At 47.8% G+C, this 17,394-nt stretch overlaps 8 protein-coding genes across 8 annotated transcripts; 5 read left to right on the top strand and 3 right to left on the bottom strand.

Annotated features, from left to right (window-relative positions):
* Window positions 1–763: 763 nt before the first annotated feature.
* On the top strand, window positions 764–2,275 carry HO173_012422 (uncharacterized protein; the record flags this gene model as incomplete). The annotated part of the gene is made up of 10 exons (XM_037314291.1): window positions 764–823; window positions 880–917; window positions 974–1,036; window positions 1,102–1,110; window positions 1,162–1,175; window positions 1,231–1,253; window positions 1,303–1,505; window positions 1,556–1,946; window positions 2,015–2,181; window positions 2,239–2,275. 10 exons carry the CDS (start codon window positions 764–766, stop codon window positions 2,273–2,275), a joined length of 1,005 nt encoding a protein of 334 aa, XP_037158827.1.
* Window positions 2,276–2,932: 657 nt separating this feature from the next.
* Window positions 2,933–4,435, top strand: HO173_012421 (uncharacterized protein; the record flags this gene model as incomplete). The annotated part of the gene is made up of 5 exons (XM_037314290.1): window positions 2,933–3,048; window positions 3,151–3,284; window positions 3,344–3,774; window positions 3,841–4,327; window positions 4,386–4,435. 5 exons carry the CDS (start codon window positions 2,933–2,935, stop codon window positions 4,433–4,435), a joined length of 1,218 nt encoding a protein of 405 aa, XP_037158826.1.
* Window positions 4,436–4,691: 256 nt separating this feature from the next.
* On the bottom strand, window positions 4,692–5,176 carry HO173_012420 (uncharacterized protein; the record flags this gene model as incomplete). The annotated part of the gene is made up of 2 exons (XM_037314289.1): window positions 4,692–5,102; window positions 5,165–5,176. The coding sequence occupies 2 exons, from the start codon at window positions 5,174–5,176 to the stop codon at window positions 4,692–4,694; spliced, it is 423 nt and encodes a 140-aa protein (XP_037158825.1).
* Window positions 5,177–6,284: 1,108 nt separating this feature from the next.
* On the bottom strand, window positions 6,285–6,578 carry HO173_012419 (uncharacterized protein; the record flags this gene model as incomplete). Its single annotated transcript, XM_037314288.1, has 1 exon — window positions 6,285–6,578. The coding sequence occupies one exon, from the start codon at window positions 6,576–6,578 to the stop codon at window positions 6,285–6,287; it is 294 nt and encodes a 97-aa protein (XP_037158824.1).
* Window positions 6,579–7,849: 1,271 nt separating this feature from the next.
* On the top strand, window positions 7,850–8,167 carry HO173_012418 (uncharacterized protein; the record flags this gene model as incomplete). Its single annotated transcript, XM_037314287.1, has 1 exon — window positions 7,850–8,167. The coding sequence occupies one exon, from the start codon at window positions 7,850–7,852 to the stop codon at window positions 8,165–8,167; it is 318 nt and encodes a 105-aa protein (XP_037158823.1).
* A 460-nt stretch (window positions 8,168–8,627) lies between these two features.
* Window positions 8,628–11,205, bottom strand: HO173_012417 (uncharacterized protein; the record flags this gene model as incomplete). The annotated part of the gene is made up of 2 exons (XM_037314286.1): window positions 8,628–10,571; window positions 11,197–11,205. 2 exons carry the CDS (start codon window positions 11,203–11,205, stop codon window positions 8,628–8,630), a joined length of 1,953 nt encoding a protein of 650 aa, XP_037158822.1.
* A 4,890-nt stretch (window positions 11,206–16,095) lies between these two features.
* Window positions 16,096–16,705, top strand: HO173_012416 (uncharacterized protein; the record flags this gene model as incomplete). The annotated part of the gene is made up of 2 exons (XM_037314285.1): window positions 16,096–16,495; window positions 16,554–16,705. 2 exons carry the CDS (start codon window positions 16,096–16,098, stop codon window positions 16,703–16,705), a joined length of 552 nt encoding a protein of 183 aa, XP_037158821.1.
* Window positions 16,706–16,868: 163 nt separating this feature from the next.
* Window positions 16,869–17,237, top strand: HO173_012415 (uncharacterized protein; the record flags this gene model as incomplete). Its single annotated transcript, XM_037314284.1, has 1 exon — window positions 16,869–17,237. The coding sequence occupies one exon, from the start codon at window positions 16,869–16,871 to the stop codon at window positions 17,235–17,237; it is 369 nt and encodes a 122-aa protein (XP_037158820.1).
* Between the last annotated feature and the right edge of the window lie 157 nt (window positions 17,238–17,394).

The following is a 17,394-nucleotide window of genomic DNA, read 5'->3' as shown; positions in this document are numbered from 1 at the left end:
TACCGCCGACGCCCATCCTCACTTCTGCCACGCGAGTCCGCTGCCCTGCATCTTTAAAGTAAAGCACAAGTACTTCAGTATTTACTTTACTTTAGTACTCATCGGCTGCTTCTGAATAAGCGTAAAGTAAAGTATGTCAAATAACACTAGCAGCCACTTATGCTTTTCATATGCGGCTAGAAACGCCACGGAGATTAAGCGCCTATCGGCCCATTGGGCCGCTGAGCGATCATAATGCCGACCCTGGTCACCTGAACTCTGAAGTGAATCTGCTCTGATGAGCGATGAGCGCGATCAAAGTCTTGTCTGGAATTCATAAAATCCACCCACCTCTGGATGTCTGATTCACTTACCCTCCCTATCAACATCAACATCAATCATCTTCCCTTTCAAAAATGTTGCTGACGCCTTAGTGAAGTAGTAGAGTATACTTTACATTATACTTATGTAATGGCTGTCGTGTTCCGCTGTCTGATCAAGTTAAAGTCTGCGCTTAGATAACCTTGATCCCTCGTGTTGGTGGAGCCTGTCGAATCAGACTCCAAAAATCGTCCCTCGTGCAGACGAACCCGCATGTCAGACTGCACTTCTCGTGCCGACTATATAGCCAATGCTCGGGCCCCACGTGCTGGCTGCTGACTGCTCCATGTCCTGACTTGAAAAACCTGCTCCATCATCCACCGTCGTACCTCTCAACGCCCGTGTGATAGATAGCATTGCCTCCGCGGTGGTCTGACTGCTGTGCCCGGAAGCGACAGACGCGATGACTGCCAATCCACAAACAGCTCCTGCGAGAGACAACTTCATCGAGGCAGATCCTGATGTGAGCATCGTCTCGGGACACGGCCGAATGCAACACATGGCTGATGCATGCTCAAGCTCTACGATGCCTCTGATTCCAGCCTTGGAGATGATGTGTACGCTTTTGGCCATGTCCTTGGAATCTCAAGTCATCTGACTGCGCGTCATGCAGATCCAAGTACACTGCATCAATGACCAGTAGTATCGAGAGATATCCTGTAGAAAACGGTCGCAGGTAAAAGCCCCAGCCATGTAATCCATGGTCTGAGGAAACAGTCACTAAGGACCATGATTCCACAGATACCATGCGTATGTGGTCCAATCACTTCGGGGGCAAGGCTGACCGTAACCGACCTGAAGCTTTAAAGACGGCAGTGAGTTCTCTCCGTGTTGCTTAGAGAGTACACACGCTTACTCTAGGATTCTTAGATTACGTGCTGCCGAACGATGAAGTATGCCAACTTCCTGCGCAGGCACACTACCCGCTAACGCACTTTGAAGAGCGAATTGGATCGCCTCGACCTTACACACCAAATGTTACGCATAACAATGGGCAACAAGCTCCATTTTGCACCCATTGGCGAGAAACCTGAAAAGATGCTTGACATTGGAACCGGAACAGGTATCTGGGCCATCGAGATGGGTGACGACTATCCAAGTGCGGAGATCATCGGTACTGACTTGAGCCCCACTCAACCTTCCTGGTACAGCACATGTCAGCATCAGCCTTGTGTCACGGAAGCTAACGTATAAGGGTCCCCGCAAATGTCAAGTTCGAAATCGACGACGCGGAAGAGCCTTGGACCTTCCAAGAAAAGTTTGATTTTGTACATGTGCGCTATCTGGTGGCAGCCATTGCAGATTGGCCGAAATTGATGCGCCAAGCTCTCGAACACACCAAGCCCGGCGGATGGGCCGAGTTCCAGGACTTTGACGTTACCTACTATTCGGAAGATGGGTCCCTGAAGGAAGAACACGATGTCTCCAAGTGGATCACTACCTTGATCAACGCAGCGAATGGGTTCGGCAGAGATGCTTGTCCGGGCTCGAAACTGGAAGGGTGGATGAAAGATGCAGGTTTTGCGGGTGTTCAAAATGAGAAATTTCGCCTGCCTATTGGACCGTGGGCGAAAGATAAGCATCTGGTATGCTCTGCTCGTGATCATGTCGACAACTATGCCCTGTAAGTTGAACGTTGCTGACGCAAGACCAGAAAACGGTTGGCGCCTGGAATCTAGCGCAGATTGAAGCCGGCATAGAGGGATTTACTTTAAGGCTGTTCACGCAGTTCCTAGGCTGGAAGCCTGAGGAGGTGCAGGTGCTGCTTGCCAATGTGCGAAAGGATCTGCGAGATCCAAGGATCCACGCACAGTTCGACTTGTGAGATCATTCCTTCTTTAGCCGTGGAAATAGATCGCTGACAAGGGCGGACTTCAGCCACGTTGCCTACGGCCAGAAACCCAAGGTGGCATAGGTACGCTTGACGATTGAACGTTCAAGATCAAAGACCGAAACAAAGACCAACGGTTCGTATTCAAAGAAATGACCTCGACATAGCATCTGTCCCAGCGTTATGATATCTACGTGCGTTTAGCAAGACGACATCACACGGCCTTCTGTTGAATCTCAACTGCACTTGTACCTACTGTTGAATCTCGACTTAACCGTCTCCGTTCCCAAGCACCCCCTATTTCCATGAATCTCGGCATGCCCAACCTCCTGACTTCCCGTCATGTCATGCTTAGATCCAGCGCCTGATCCCTGGGAAGAACCGGATCCACGGTCGCCGCTACCCTCGCGAACCGTTTCCGGAGTCCATCGGAGTTCGAAAAACTTTCCCAACTCCGAGATACCTATAGCCCAATTTGTACTGCACTAGATGGTTTATTCCGCCGTCGAAAGCGGGGGAAAGTGAAGTTGCATTCTGTTCGGGTGCTCTTAATTAGGTAAATAAATCTTTCTGTGAGAATAAGCCCTCCCAATGACAAGGAAAACCAAGAAAGCGAATCGGCAGTCTTAGCTTAGACTAGTTTAGGGCTACTCTACTCTACTCGTAGGGCTGGGCTGCAGCCAAAAAAGTGACGAATCTCAATCCTTTCTATCCCTCCTTCACCACCTTTGATTTCCCATCATGGCGTCCTTCTCCCCCACCACTGCCCGCGCCAAGTTCCCCGCCCTCCAGCAATCCCACCAAATATATTTCGACAACGCCGGAGGCAGCCAAGCTCTAGGCACAGTCGCATCATCGTACGATTGATCCACCTCTACTGTACGACTTAGATCACCAATGCCATGACATCCGAGCTACTACTGCTCGGCTTGCTTGGAAGAACTGATTTCCGTATGCAGGGTGAAAGACTATCTCGAAGAGACCAACGTGCAACTTGGCGCGACCTATGACGTTGCGAAGCAGAGCACCGAGAGCTATGGGAGGGGATTGGAGGCCGCGGCGGGTTTTATGGGCGCTGCGAGCGATGAGATTGGTACCGCTGATGCCCGAATGGCTTACTACTTCCAGTCACTGACGACATATCTGTTGCAGTGATCGGCCCGTCAACAACCCAGCTCTTCTCCAACCTCTCCCTCATCCTCAATCTTTCACCCGGCTCCGAAATCATCATCTCCTCCCTCGACCACGAAGCCAACATCTCCCCCTGGGTACGCCTCGCTAAGTTGTACAATCATACAATCAAATGGTGGCCAGCCGCCCCCGCTTCTCCGACTCACACGTCCCCCTCCCCAATCCTCACGTCCGAGAACCTAAAACCGCTTTTGTCGGAGAAGACCGCGTTGGTCACATGCACGCATGCGAGTAATGTGCTGGGGACGATACACGATGTGAAGGAGATTGCGCAGACGGTACATATGATTCCTGGCGCGAAGTTATGTGTGGATGGAGTGGCGTTGGCGCCACACAGAGAGGTTGACGTCAAAGCTTTGGGCGTGGACTTCTACGCTTTCTCGTGGTACAAAGTTCGTATCACACCCGGCCCGGCTGTCCGGCCTTCTTTAGGGGTCTTGATGCTGACTCCACACTAGGTCTACGGTCCCCACATCGCCATCCTCTATGCATCCCGCGATGCTCAGCGCAACCTAGGCTCACTAGGCCATTACTTCCACACTGGCACCAATCTCGAAACGAAAATCGGCCTTGCGTCGGCCAGCTACGAACTCGTAGCTGCACTCCCTTCGATCGTCTCCTACTTCGGGCCCGATAAATCCGCAACATGGGCCGCCATCGCGGCACACGAGGAGAAGCTACAGGGCATACTTCTGAGATACTTGCGAAGCAGGGATGATGTGACAATACACGGCGAGAAATCTGCGGATAAGGAGTTAAGGGTGCCAGTTGTGAGCTTTACGGTTAACGGTAGGAGCTCGAAGGATATTGTGGATGGCATTGAGAGCAAGTCAAACTTTGGGTGCAGGTGGGGGCACTTTTATAGTAAGAGGATGGTGGATGATCTGCTGGGGCTGGGAGGTTGTGATGGGGTCGTACGGGTCAGTATGGTGCATTATAACACTGGTAAGTCTCCCTGTAGGGTGAAGCTTGTGAAGGAGGCAGAAATTGATGACGTGTCTAGAGGAAGAAATAGAGAGGTACGTAAAGGTGTTGGATGAGGTGCTGTCATGAAAAGTGGGCAAGCAACGCCTAAGGATTGATCGTGGAAAGGTACGGTGAGCATTGTCTGGTCTGCCCCCAAAAGCTTCAGCTGATCGATCCGCAGGACCTCGAAGGATCTCCTAGTGTTTGTGCGCCCGCTAGTTTTAAGCTTTATCGGTGCGTCAATCCTCGCTACATGAACTCTGCGCCCTATCTTCGACCGCTCCATTATGTAGTCAAAGAAAGTCGTTTAGACCACTATCCCGCACCTGCAGCCCTCCAAATCTCAGGCTCTCCCACCACGACCCACCCCATTATCCCGCGCCCAACGCGTTGCACTCCAGCCTCGCCTATCAACCGCACCATCCCTCGAAGACTTCTTCTTCTTCTTCTTCTTCTCCTTCTTCTTCTCCTTCTCCGTCTCCGTCTCCGTCTCCGTCTCCGTCTCCGTCTCCGTCTCCGTCTCCTTCTCCGTCTCCTTCTCCGTCTCCTTCTCCTTCTCCGTCTTCCGTCTTCTTCTCCCGTCTCCGTCTCCGTCTCCTTCTCCTTCTTCTTCTCCGTCTCCTTCTCCGTCTCCTTCTCCGTCTCCTTCTCCGTCTCCTTCTCCGTCTCCGTCTCCGTCTCCGTCTCCGTCACCGTCTCCATCACCGTCTCCTTCTCCGTCTTCTGCTAGTCTCAGTAGCCTCACGCAGTGGGTCTGAGTAGGAAACCCTGCCAAGCCTCATTTTTTTGGTGGTTTGGCTAATATAAGATATTCACCCCTGCGTACATATAGGCACTAAGTATCAGCCGCAGATATTGCTAACAATATATAAGGTACTATTAAAATTATGGCAACTACTCTACTCCTCCGCACTTTCGCGATACCTAAACTTTTATCTTGATAAGAGCGAGAAAGAGTCCGACCCGCTATAGATACTCGTTTTTTAGAATTCTATAAAATCGCCAAAGCGATATTCGCCTTACTTATACTTTCGTATACGAGAAATTAAATATATAAATTTTTAAATTTCTTTTAATTCGAATTATTAAAAGTTTTTAGACTTCGCTATTATATAGAGAAAGAATATTACTATAAGATATAGAGAGATTAATATTTAAAGTTCGAAGATATCTCGCTATCGCCGCTATAAAGAAAGTTAAATATCTAAATATCTCTAATATATTCTATATTTATACGAGCTCGTTTTAGATATATTAATCGCGTTAATATTATTTAAGATATATATATTATAATTTCTTTAACTTCTAAGCGAAGCGTATTTAAGTTAATATATATTTCTATAAAAGATATATCTCGAATATTTAACTTTTTAATTAAGAGTAATATAATAAATCTATCTAGATAATTTCTTAACTCGATTTATTATATAATCTTTTAATAATATTAAATATAATACGCTATTATCTAGAATTTTTCTAATAAAGATTAATTAATTAAAGATAAATATTATAAGCGTTAGCGGAGATCGCGATTTTAAATTAGCTTATATAATAATAATAAGTTATTTAATTTTAATAAAAGACTTAAATATTTAATTAGCGACCTCGATAAATTTATTCCTCTCGCGATTAACTTTAAAAAATTATATAATAATCGTAAAAAAATCGTTAAAAGTCGCGAATTTCGTATTTCGATTAATTATTACGAATATCTTATATAAAATAACGATTAATATAGCGATTCTAGGGTTTTCTACTTAGACTCTAGAGGGGGGGTATACCGTAATAAGCTTGCGATATGATTGGCCCCCGAAGCGAGGAACGAGTGTAGGGCTGGCCATAGGGTACCCCGCTAAGCGAGTCTGAATTACTGAGACTATCTTCTTCATCCATTTATTTACCCATCCATCCACCCATCCATAACATCCCAAACCAATCAATCCGTCTCCTTCTCCTTCTCCTTCTCCTTCTCCGTCTCCTTCTCCGTCTCCTTCTCCTTCTCCATCTCCTTCTCCGTCTCCTTCTCCGTCTCCTTCTCCGTCTCCTTCTCCATCCCCTTCTCCGTCCCCTTCTCCGTCCCCTTCTCCGTCCCCTTCCCACGATCCCCAACTCCCACGATCCCCAAATCCCACCATCCCCAACTCTCAACCAATAAAATACTCTCCTTCAACCCGCCTCGACCAAACCCAACTATCATCAAACCCATCCATCCATCCATCCATCCACCCATTCATAACATCCCCATCCCCACCCCTAACCAATCAACCACGCCTACCATACCCCCTAAGCACTTAAGCGCAAAAATGCCACCATCGTGCACCACCAATCCTCACGTCTGACCCCGAAGCCCTACGCGAAGCCCCCGATGTCGGATCGTTGTTTGGTTTTGGTTGTTCGTTGTTCGTTGTTGGGTCGGGTCGTGTTGGGGAAGGATGCCGACGGTTTTTCGTTCACGGGGGGGGGAGGGGGTGTGCTTGGTCGGGATGGATTGATTGATGGATGGATTGATTGATGGATGGATGGATGGATGGATGGATGGATGGATGGATGGATCGGCGCTGCCGGCTTCGGCTTGATGGGTCTTGTGGAGAGGGTGTGGGGGGGTGGGAAGGCTTGTTTTGTTTTGTTTTGTTTTGTTTTCCTTTTTTTTCGAGCGCGTGACGCGATCGGCTGGTGGGGGAGGTGAGGTTTCGTAATGATGGGATCGTCTGCTTTATCTGGCGAGTGTGAAGGTTGTATGTATGTATGTACGTAAGGGCGAGGGTGAGTGAGTGAGTGAGTCGATAAAATTGGGCGATCACGCAAGGGCAAGCACGAGGCGGCGAATGAGGAATGCGAGGTTGGAACGGTGGGGGGTTTCCCATGGTCTCGGGTGGGTGGAGTGTGGATGTGGGGAGTTGGTCTATTGGAACGAAGGCTATAGGACGAGGGTCGATGACTATGTGGTCTTTTTTTGAACCTCGGGGTGATTTGACGAGCTTTGATTCGTGGATTGGGGGAGAGGGGCTGGATTTGAGGGGAAGGGATTTGTGATGTGAAGATGATTGGAGGAGGGTGGGATGAAGTGGAATGAAGTGAATGGAGTGAGTGGGTTGAACTGCGATAAAAAATTGGAAAGGAGTCGAGGTGAAGCGAAGGAGTATTAAAGATAGGAAACTGGGCGGGCAGCATCGAGAAGAACCAGCTACGGTGAAACGATGATGACATACCGTGCCTAACCTCTGCATTCCTGGTCCTAAACACAAAGACGTTAAGAGAGACGTGTGATCCTGGATCTATCGCCAGAGAGGCTCGACCTCCCTCACGCCATCACCATACAAGAGATACTGCCTAAAAAGGCTTCTAATAATAATTTGCCAAGGATTCATGCGCCCGGCTCCAGTGTCCGTCTTTCACGCCGCGACGTTATCAACAAATACCCCTCGCTAAAGGGCCAGGTCCAGACCATCCAGGTAGAGATTCCCAGTCGAAGTCGTAGCCTTGTCCCCTTCTACAGGGTAAATGGAGATGAAACCCATTGCGTCCATACTCTCCAATTTGAGACCCAGCATCACGAAGCTATCTGACTTCAATGCGACCCTACCTCGAGACAAGGCCGAGTCGACAACAGGTTTCGGAGAATGCACCACGAAGGACGGAAACATCGACACGAGCGGAAAAACCGGCGCCGAAACGTGCAATCTCCTCGCAAATTCCTCATCCATTAACACCCCCCTCGCCCCCGGCACGACCCTCGAGAAGGTCAGCGTTCGACGCCTGGGGTCCGGGTCGCGGAACTTGATGACGAATTTCCGTATCCGACCACTGCGTGATCGATAAGAGGCAGCATCCGACGGGCATCTTGAACATAGCGGGTGTCTCGCTGGATGGGAGGACCTTGACGCTGCGGAAGAGACTCACGTCCCATCCCAGAAGCTCGTCTGTGCGCTACTCGTCGCTGAGTCTGTTGTACATATCGGTGCGCGAGCCTGTGGGACGGATACCACGCGTGCGCAGTTCCGGAGAAAGGACCGTGTCTGAGGGGAGGCGTTTGAAGTCGATGATTTGCTGCAAGGCTGGTGATGAAGTCATGTTAGGGAATTGTTGGGAGTGTCAGGGTTTCTTGCGCCGCAAGCCGATATATGAGGAGCCGATGGGCGGTCGATGCCTGCTGATGGGTCTGCTGTGGTCGGAGAGGAGGGTTTGATGGTGGAAACCTGGTTGGCGGTAGATTGAGGGTTTACGTTGGCCGCGTGATCGGAGCGATTAGGGAAGGAGCGAAGGAGTGCGTAGATACCACTCAAAGCTTCAAAATCTCTTTGAAAACTTCCACGATTTGATCCATATGGCGATCTCGCGCCTTCTCAAACGGTGTTTCCTCGTCCTCATCAGGAAGGTCCGCGTCAGCGCCATTCTCCAGCAAAAACCTGACAACCGCGTCGTGATTTTTCTCCGCAGCCAACGCGAGTGGTGTGTTTCCCTTCCTATCTTGCGCGTTGATCTCCGCACTGTTCTTGAGCAAGAGCTTTGCGACGACCTTGTGGCCTTTGATTGCAGCTAGAGACAGCGCAGTCCATCCCTCATTGTCTGCGTGCTTCACATTGGCACCTTTGTCAAGCAGCATCCTCACACACTTGGTATGGCCAGCGTCAGCTGCTCGCAGTAGAGGTGTCTGGCCGGACTTGTCTGGGACGTCAAGGTCAATGCTAGGCTGTTTGAGGAGCAATCCGATGGACTCTTCGCTACCTTCAGCTGCAGCCCATGAAAGTACGGTCTTCTTCTCATCTGTAGGTACGTTGGGATCTGCCCCAGCATCCAGAAGCATCTTCGCGGCTGAAAGGCGCTTGCGTTGAATGGCCTGATACAATGGTGTCTCACCCCACCGACTCTGGCCATTGATCTCAATATCCTTCCTTTCAAGGAACATCTGAAGTATTTCATCTCCGGCGGTAGACGCCATCCACAGTGGAGTCTGCTTGTAGGTCGTATCGCATTGATTTGCGTTAACATCTGCCCTGTCAAGCAGTAGTCTCACCACCTTTTGGTGCCTTCCAAAGATTGTTTGCAATAGAGGCGTGAAACCATCTTTCGATACCGCGTCTGGGTCAATACCTTTCTGCTGTAGCAAGAGCTCCACGACTGCGTGGTGACCGTTGTTGGCAGCTTTGAATATGGCCGTTTGCCCCGTGTAGTCCTTCAGATTTGGGTCGACGCTCGGCTGCTTCAACAGCAGTCTGACAACAGCTAAATGCCCGCCCTCTGCTGCGAAGTGCAGTGGTAATCTGTCACCCACGGTACCCTTCAGAGGATTGGCTCCCCTCTCAAGTAGGATCTCGACAATAGCTAATTGGCCGTGTTCCGCAGCTCGCACCATCGGCGGCCATCCGACATTATCATCTGCATGCACATCAACTCCCTTATCTAATAAGAGCTCCACTTCTTCGGTGTCGCCCTTTCGGATGGAATGGAAAAGCAAGTTTCTGAACTTTTTGTCGATCTCAGCGTTGATATCGTCTTCGTCAGCGTGCCCGTAATCCGGTCTCGTTGGCTTCATACGAGCCGCCAATTCTCGTAGAAACTCAAGGTCGGGTACGTTCTGGTATCTTTGAGTCGCATCGTGTAGCAATGTATCAACGGATTGCTTCATCTGAGATTGAATGGAAGAGTTCAGTAGATCATGCAGGCGCTGTACGAAATGCGCAATATCATCGATAAGACGCTTCATGCTCTGCTTGTCCACCGCGGCCCACCAGAGCTTTTTTGGGTAACTGTTTTTTGCTTGGATGACCTTGGCTGCAGCAGTGGAGGAGTACTTCTCGCCTTGGCCGAACAATCTCTTGAAGCGGCTAGTCGAAGTTTTTTCATCATCCAGGACAGCGGTCGCTTTCATCAGTGGCGGAGCTTTCTCCAACAGCACAAGATTATACTTCTCCTTCAGCAATCTAGTGTCGTTGGTAAGATTCTCAAGATGCTGCAAGGTATCTGCAACGAGCTTCCAATCCATAAGCATGTCCGCCTGGGATGGATCCTGTAGGTTGACCTTTTCTGCCCACTGCTCAAGTCTAAATTGCTCCCAGTCCAGCATGGAGCGAAAAATGTCTGCATCCCGCCCCAGGTTGCCGGCCGTCGAGAGCAGAACGAAGCCTTTGACGCATCCATCGAAGATCTGAAAAGAGAAGCCAATGATACTCACGAGCGTTGATGCAGCCCCAACAGCCTCGAGTCCGGTCGCCATCCTTGCAGACTGGAGGTGTGAATTTGTTGTATTGACGGAAAACGGGGAATTTCAGGGGAATATTCCTTGAAGATCTTGAAGCCGAGCTAGGCCAGACTTGGGCCGAATAAGCGAGACGGTTTGGCCCCCAAAAATCTGGAGATCTCTCGTCTTATTCTGCACACCTTGCGTGTCTGTTCTGCTGAATCTCCGTACCTCTGTGAGTTCAACGCGTCCGTAAGTTGTCCAGTAAATCGACCTCTTCGAATTAGAAACTTCTCATTGGGATCAACATGACAAGACGTAATTTTACGCGTCGTGGATGTTTCGATGAAGTGCATTGAGGTCCTAGGCGACTAGAAATTGGTGCTTGACGTTTGTTAATATGCATGCTGTAAAGGTATTGGGTTAGAAGTTGCTCGAGGTAAAAGCAACTCGAGAATGCGCAGTCAAGTCAGTTTATCAAACCTCATCGAGTCACCTCTTTACAAGTAGCGGTTACAGATACAAACTCCACGATCGGATATCGCTGATCCTCAAGAGGCTTTCAACTCATCTGCAGTGTGAGCTCACGACTCGCAGCCAAAGCCATCTTCAACAAAATTTCCAGAAACCCCCACTGGTCCACAAGCATTGGACCAGCCCCCCCAACTACATCAACCATCCTGGCAGTTAACCCCGAGGAAAGGCGTCTGGTCGCATGGAATTTGAACCCGACGGCACGGCCAACGTCATCGCAAACATGGAGAGTGGTAAAAATCAGGGGTACCGAAGTAGGCTTCCAGCCAATTGTGCCAATGTCTTGGAGGATGCTACCTTCAAAGGTGGTACTGGAGGGATGGGTTGTGATGTGAAGAGCCTCGATGTCCATGTCCAAGCCTATGTGGTGCTGGAAGGGTGAGGCGGGCCAGTCGCCCAAGCGTCTGATAAACCCGTTCCGAGAGGTGATAGTACTGTGTTCTGGGATGGCAATCGCAGAGTTCAACGTCCCAGAGATAGAAAATGTGCAAAAGCTAGGAGATGAAGACTCAGACGGGGAAGATTGGATAACCAAGGGTTTTTTTCCTTTTTGCCACCGGTTGCAGGAGAAGGCAGGTTTGAAACATAGCCAAGAAGAGCCCTGTTGGGGAAAAAGGTAAACTCGCACATATACGCCGAGTCGCTAGCTGCTATCAATCCGTACGCACAATAGCATTTTGGCGGTCAGACATGGACCCAATGGACTGATCTTGCCAATCAGATTGACACCGTATGTTGCCAATCAGATTGACAGTGTTCCGCACAAGAATGGTGTAGGAGGTTGTTGGGAACTTGCGGGATGCGGAGAGTCTGCCAGCTGAGAAGGAGAAGGCAATCTTTTATATGCAGAAGCGGTTCGAGATTTATGTGATTGTTCTACCAGTGAGGGGGAACAGTGCTGCGGATGGCTCTAAGACGGAGGCGAAGGAGGATTGATGGGAAGCAGGTTGGACGGACGAGGTCATGTTCATACAACCTTAATGCTGGCAGACGAGGCCAAAACCTGCATTCTTTACAACTTGGAATCCTAAGGTGATGCCCTAAATTGCGACACTTTCGTGCGCGACCGATGGAGAGCTTTAGCTTGGCCAAGGCCTAGCTTAGTGCATTTTACTAGCGTCCTCCGAAGTTTAGCCTGTTCTTGCAGCCTGTTTCCTCTCTCTCACCTTTTTTTTGGGTTTTTTTTTTGGAGGCATCTCTGTTTCTGCTTCTGCCGTGTCAAGTCCGTGAGACAGAGAGGATGCAGTGGATGAAAGTGTTCCTTGATCTGCGGTGGAGTCGTCCCCTCTCAGACCCATTGCGGTTGATGCACTTGGTGTGCCAATATCGAACCCCCTCTGTATCGTTTTTGGGGAATTGATGTTGATTTCCTTTTTTTTTTTCCTTTTTTGTTTGGGGAGGGGTCCTGATGGAGGAAACATCGAAAGCACGTGGTACAGTCCTCCCAACATGAGGAACACGAGTTGCAGAGGCTGTGAGAGGTGATGTTGCATTAGACAGGTTTAGCAACGAATTTCAAAAGAATGATTTAAAGCGGGATCAGCCCTACTCTTCTACCGCTAACTCGATTAGGCAATATCACGAACTTCGGCGAAACCTTTATCGAAGAGTCACAAATCTCTTTGAATTTCACTTATTCTTCTTCTTTCACTATATATATACCTTATGAACTCCTTCAATAATGGGGCCCTCGTTGCGACGACCTTTACAGTTATATTGCTAGGCTATTAGGCTGTGATCGCCACTATATTACGTTATAGATATATCCCCCTAATAAAGTACGAGCAGACCGATGTTAAGGAGTTATTGTGATTTGACTTATATATGCGTGCGATGTAAAAGATATTGATTAATCTATGCGCCCGCAGGCATCTCATAATAATTACCCACAAAAATAGAAAATGCCATGTCCTCATGGCAAGAAGTATGCATGTATAGTTTTCGAATATCGAAAAGAAATGGAGACACCGGGCTAATTAGTGGTGTGTATCCCACGAAATCTCCTACTAGAATGAAAACTTTCGAATAATGAAATAGCTGTCGAAACAAGACATCGAACGGTTTCAATTCGTTTAAATATGTATCGTTCGATAGATGACCCCGCCTGTAGAGGTTTAATTGGCTATAATCGACGTAGTAGATCCTTCTCTTATATGCTTATTGTAGTGATATACTATAATATAATATTGCCTAGGCACGCGGATATAGCAGCTAAATTGTAATATCGTTCTCCGCCTGCTAAGTGGTGATTTGACGTGGAATCGTGGAGAGTATATGTCGTGGGATTTTGGAGAGCTGAGCCGTGTTCTTGATGATGGTGGTCTTATTGTCGCTTGGTCTCTCCGTAGTGTTCTCCGCATTTGCCTACTACGGTAGTCCCTCCTCTTACTTAATTGAGTACTCTGGCTAAGTGGCTGACTGAGTGGATAACTGAGTAGATTAATATAAGACTGTGGAGAGTAGACCTGTTATATTACTGCTGCTGCTGACTATCTCCGCAAAATTCTCCGTACTATATTGCTCCTCCTCTTGTTGAGTAATTAGCTGAGTGACTGGCTGAGTAGCTGACTGAGTGAATAGTGTAAGATCGTGAGAGTAGACCTGTTGTGTTACTGCTGCTGCTGACTATCTCCGCAAAATTCTTCGTACTACATTGCTCCTCCTCTTGTTGAGTGATTAGCTGAGTGACTAGCTAAGTAGCTGACTGAGTGGATTGGTGTGAGATCGTGGAGAGTAGACCTATTATGTCACTGCTGCTGCGACTGTCTCCGCAATATTCTCCGTATTTACCTACTATAGTAGTTCCTTCTCTTACTTAATTGAGTGCTCTAGCTAAATAGCCGACTGAGTGAATAACTAAGTGGATTGATATAAGACTGTGGAGAGTAGACCTGTTATATTACTGCTACTACTGACTATCTCCGCAATATTCTCCGTATTTGCCTGCTGTAGCGGTTCCTCCTCTTACTGAATATCGGGTTGGTGGAGACGGAAGAGTAGGTTTGTTGTATTACTGCTGCTGCTAACTATCTCTATAAAATTCTCCGTACTATATTGCCCTCCTCTTGCTTAACTAAGTGCTTTAGCTAAGTGACTGGCTGAGTAGCTAACTAAGTGAATTAATGTGAGATCGTGGAGAGCAGGTCTTTAATCGTAGTCCGACTATTCGCTCCGCTCATAAAAATTCTCTATACTATATTACTCCTTCTCTTACTCAACTGAGTGCTCTGGTTAAATGGCTGACTGAGTGGATAACTAAGTAAATTGATATGAGATCGTGGAGAGTAGGCCGTGTGTTACTCTCACTACTGCTGCTAACTGTCTACGGCAACCCATTTCGACCAGGGGTTAACTACCGAAAATCCATTTTCCATTTTCCATTTTTCCATTTTCCATTTTCTAATATTCGCTTATCCCACAATATTGCTTTATATTAAGGTAATTAATTTAGATTCTAAAGAGTGTAAATTATAACGCGTATTCTATAATATAGTTTAGAATTCGAAATTATATGAATTAACTTAATATTAACGAAGTAATATTTAATTAGAGGTTTTAAAGCTATCTATCTTAACTATAGTCTACTCTTTAACTAGTAGTAATAACTCTATAGTAATTATAGAAGCTTTAGATATAATAATTCTAAGTCTTCTTTCAATAATAGAATACTATTTAATAAATTACATCTGAGTGTTATAGAGCCATCGCTTATGTTTTAATAGATCGATAAATAAATCGGAAGGTAGCTATGAAAAATGATTTTGCGATTTTACGATTTTCAAAAATTCGAAATTGCGGGGTTAACCCCCTGGTCGAAATGGGTTACTCTACTATCTTCGTAATTTCAATTTTATATGTCGAAATAAGTAGTTACGCTAACGCCGTATAAGGTAACTTTACAATTAAATCACTGTTTTATAATATAAAATAGTGATTTAATTCGTAGGTGATCGACGAGGCTAATAACTACTCTATATGGTTAGTCTATTGAATTATTACCCTTTTCGTTTTGAATTATTCTTTTGAATCACATTGCTAAACCTGTCTATTGGATCGATGATGTCGAAGGGCAGGAGGGGACACTCTATGTCTTTCTCCCACCAGACATTCTATGCCAGACAATACAAAGGGCTTCCGGATTCCAAGTCCGGCCAGATCATATCTGCGAATCAGAGTCCATTCTCGTCTGAGCTTCGGAGTGCTATTTAGCTAAGATTCTCGTCACCGTGGCAAGCCGCAACATTAGCTCTGTCTTGGAGTTTGGGAACCTCGAGCCGGGCAAAGTGTTCCAGACCTTTTGACGTGTCTTAGATTCTGGAAATTTCCAATTGATTTGGAGGCCGAGCTGGGTTGAAGATGGTACATGCAGTGGTGGACAGCGATCAGCAATCCCCTTTCTTAGCAGGCAATTGAATCCTGGAGCCGTTCAAGGCAAGGCTTGCAAAGCACAAAGTGCTCTACCCCACGATCTAGACGGGTTCGCATTTGTGTTATTGCGACGAGACGGATCGGCGCCTTCGTGGGACGAGTATGCACAATCCAAGAAGGTTACCGGTTATGCACAATCCGCTTCTCGCCGGGACTGTTCGCTCTCGCGCATTTAGCCTCCACATGCATCATCCCCAGACTCTTATCGGAAATTTTCATGCATGCAGTGGAGCGATTAAAGAAAATGGCCGTGTTTAGACCGAAAGTCTTTCCCTGCATTTATAGTACCTGTCAAGATACCTCTTGCCCTTCCTGATGTCGGTACGAGGGTCTCCGATGTCGGTACTAACCAGTCAGCTTCGAGAGGATGCTGTCCTCGCCAGACACTAGAATGCCTTTCAAATTCCAGTTTTTGGAGTCGGTCATTAAGGCAGGAGATCTAGTAATTTGATTGCTGCTCTATTGTTGATCCACCAAAGCCATGGAGTTAGCGTTCTGCGGCTACCGAAGACCCACTTCAAAAGAGCCGATGCTATGGATACTCTAGGTATGAAACACTGGACGTGCTGTGCCCGCGGCAGAACCCTCAAGATACATGAAGTTCCCAATGTTCCACAAGCCAGAAGCTTGGACGCCAACAATTCACAACTCCCGCTCTCGGCTGAACACCCTTATACTCAGCCTACCGCTGGTCCAAATCTTTACATCGCGACTAGCTGACATCCTTACTATGGGTTTTGTATGGTCCCCTCAAGTCGTGCCTTACGTTCCTTGCAACAAGCCGCCTCCAACCATTTTCGATATTCAATGCCACCCTCGAGCGGACGCAGTTTGTGCCGAGCTTGATAGCTTCTTCATGAAACATTGGCCGTTCAAGTACCAGAAGGATAGGAACAGGTTCTTCACCTCCCAAACCAACCGTTGGGGATGTTTGGCATTTCCCATGGCTGATGATGACCGTCTCCTGGATACCGTCAAGGTGAACACATTGCTGTTCCTCCTTGATGGCAAGTCTGCCCGTTGGTCATATTTATAGAGTCTGTAAGCTCATATGCTTTTGGATAGACGTGGCAGAGGACATGAGTCTCGAAGAAGGCAAGAGGCTCTACAAGAGGCTGATACCGATCGCCATGGGCAAAAGGCTCCCGAACCGCAGTGACCCTTACGAACGGATTACCTATGACGTTTGGACGAGTATGCGTGCTTGTGACAAATAGCTCGCGTATCAGGTGCTTCGGGAAGCCTCGGTTTGCATCACTGCCCAGATTGACTCGGTGCGCTTTGAGTGTCCGGACATGTGATCTTTGCTTAAACAGCGGATCAAGGAGGGTGGCTGCGCGTGAGTACCTGCCTCGCTGTCTCTCTTGATGTAGTAATCTAATGACAGCCATTTCAAGCTTTATCGCAGCCTGCGTACGATACAGCTCACAGCTGCGCGTGCCCAACGAAACATTGGAATCACTGGAAAGGATCCACGAAAGCTACGGCAAACTCGGCATCATTGTCAATGATATCCACAGTTTCGAGAAAGAACTCCGTTTGTGGAAGAGGGACCACAAGGAAGGTGCGAAATTGCTGAACATCGTGAATACAATGTCTATAGATGCTGGGGTATCATATGCCACGGCAAACGCATTTTGTGGGTTCTCTGTCGGGAGTGGGAAATTTATCATTAAGACATGGTGGCAAAAGCGCTGGAAGGTAAAGGAGGGACTGATCCGTCTCTCAAGCTGTATCTCAAGGGTCTAGAGTATGTGCTGGCTGGGAATGAGTATTGGAGCGAGACTACCGAGCGCTATCATTGGCGTGACTGAGTTTGAAGAAGCTCAATCACGGTAGTAATTGGCGATGTTTGCCCAAAAATGGAGAATTTTGATGCACTATCACGACTCACACCAGTGGTTTA

Source organism: Letharia columbiana (assembly GCF_014066305.1).
Source record: "Letharia columbiana isolate WasteWater2 chromosome Unknown Sc0000080_s0, whole genome shotgun sequence".
NCBI classification, from domain to species: domain Eukaryota; kingdom Fungi; phylum Ascomycota; class Lecanoromycetes; order Lecanorales; family Parmeliaceae; genus Letharia; species Letharia columbiana.
The sequence above is the reverse complement of the archived record's forward strand: the minus strand, read 5'-3'. Positions and strand labels throughout refer to the sequence as shown.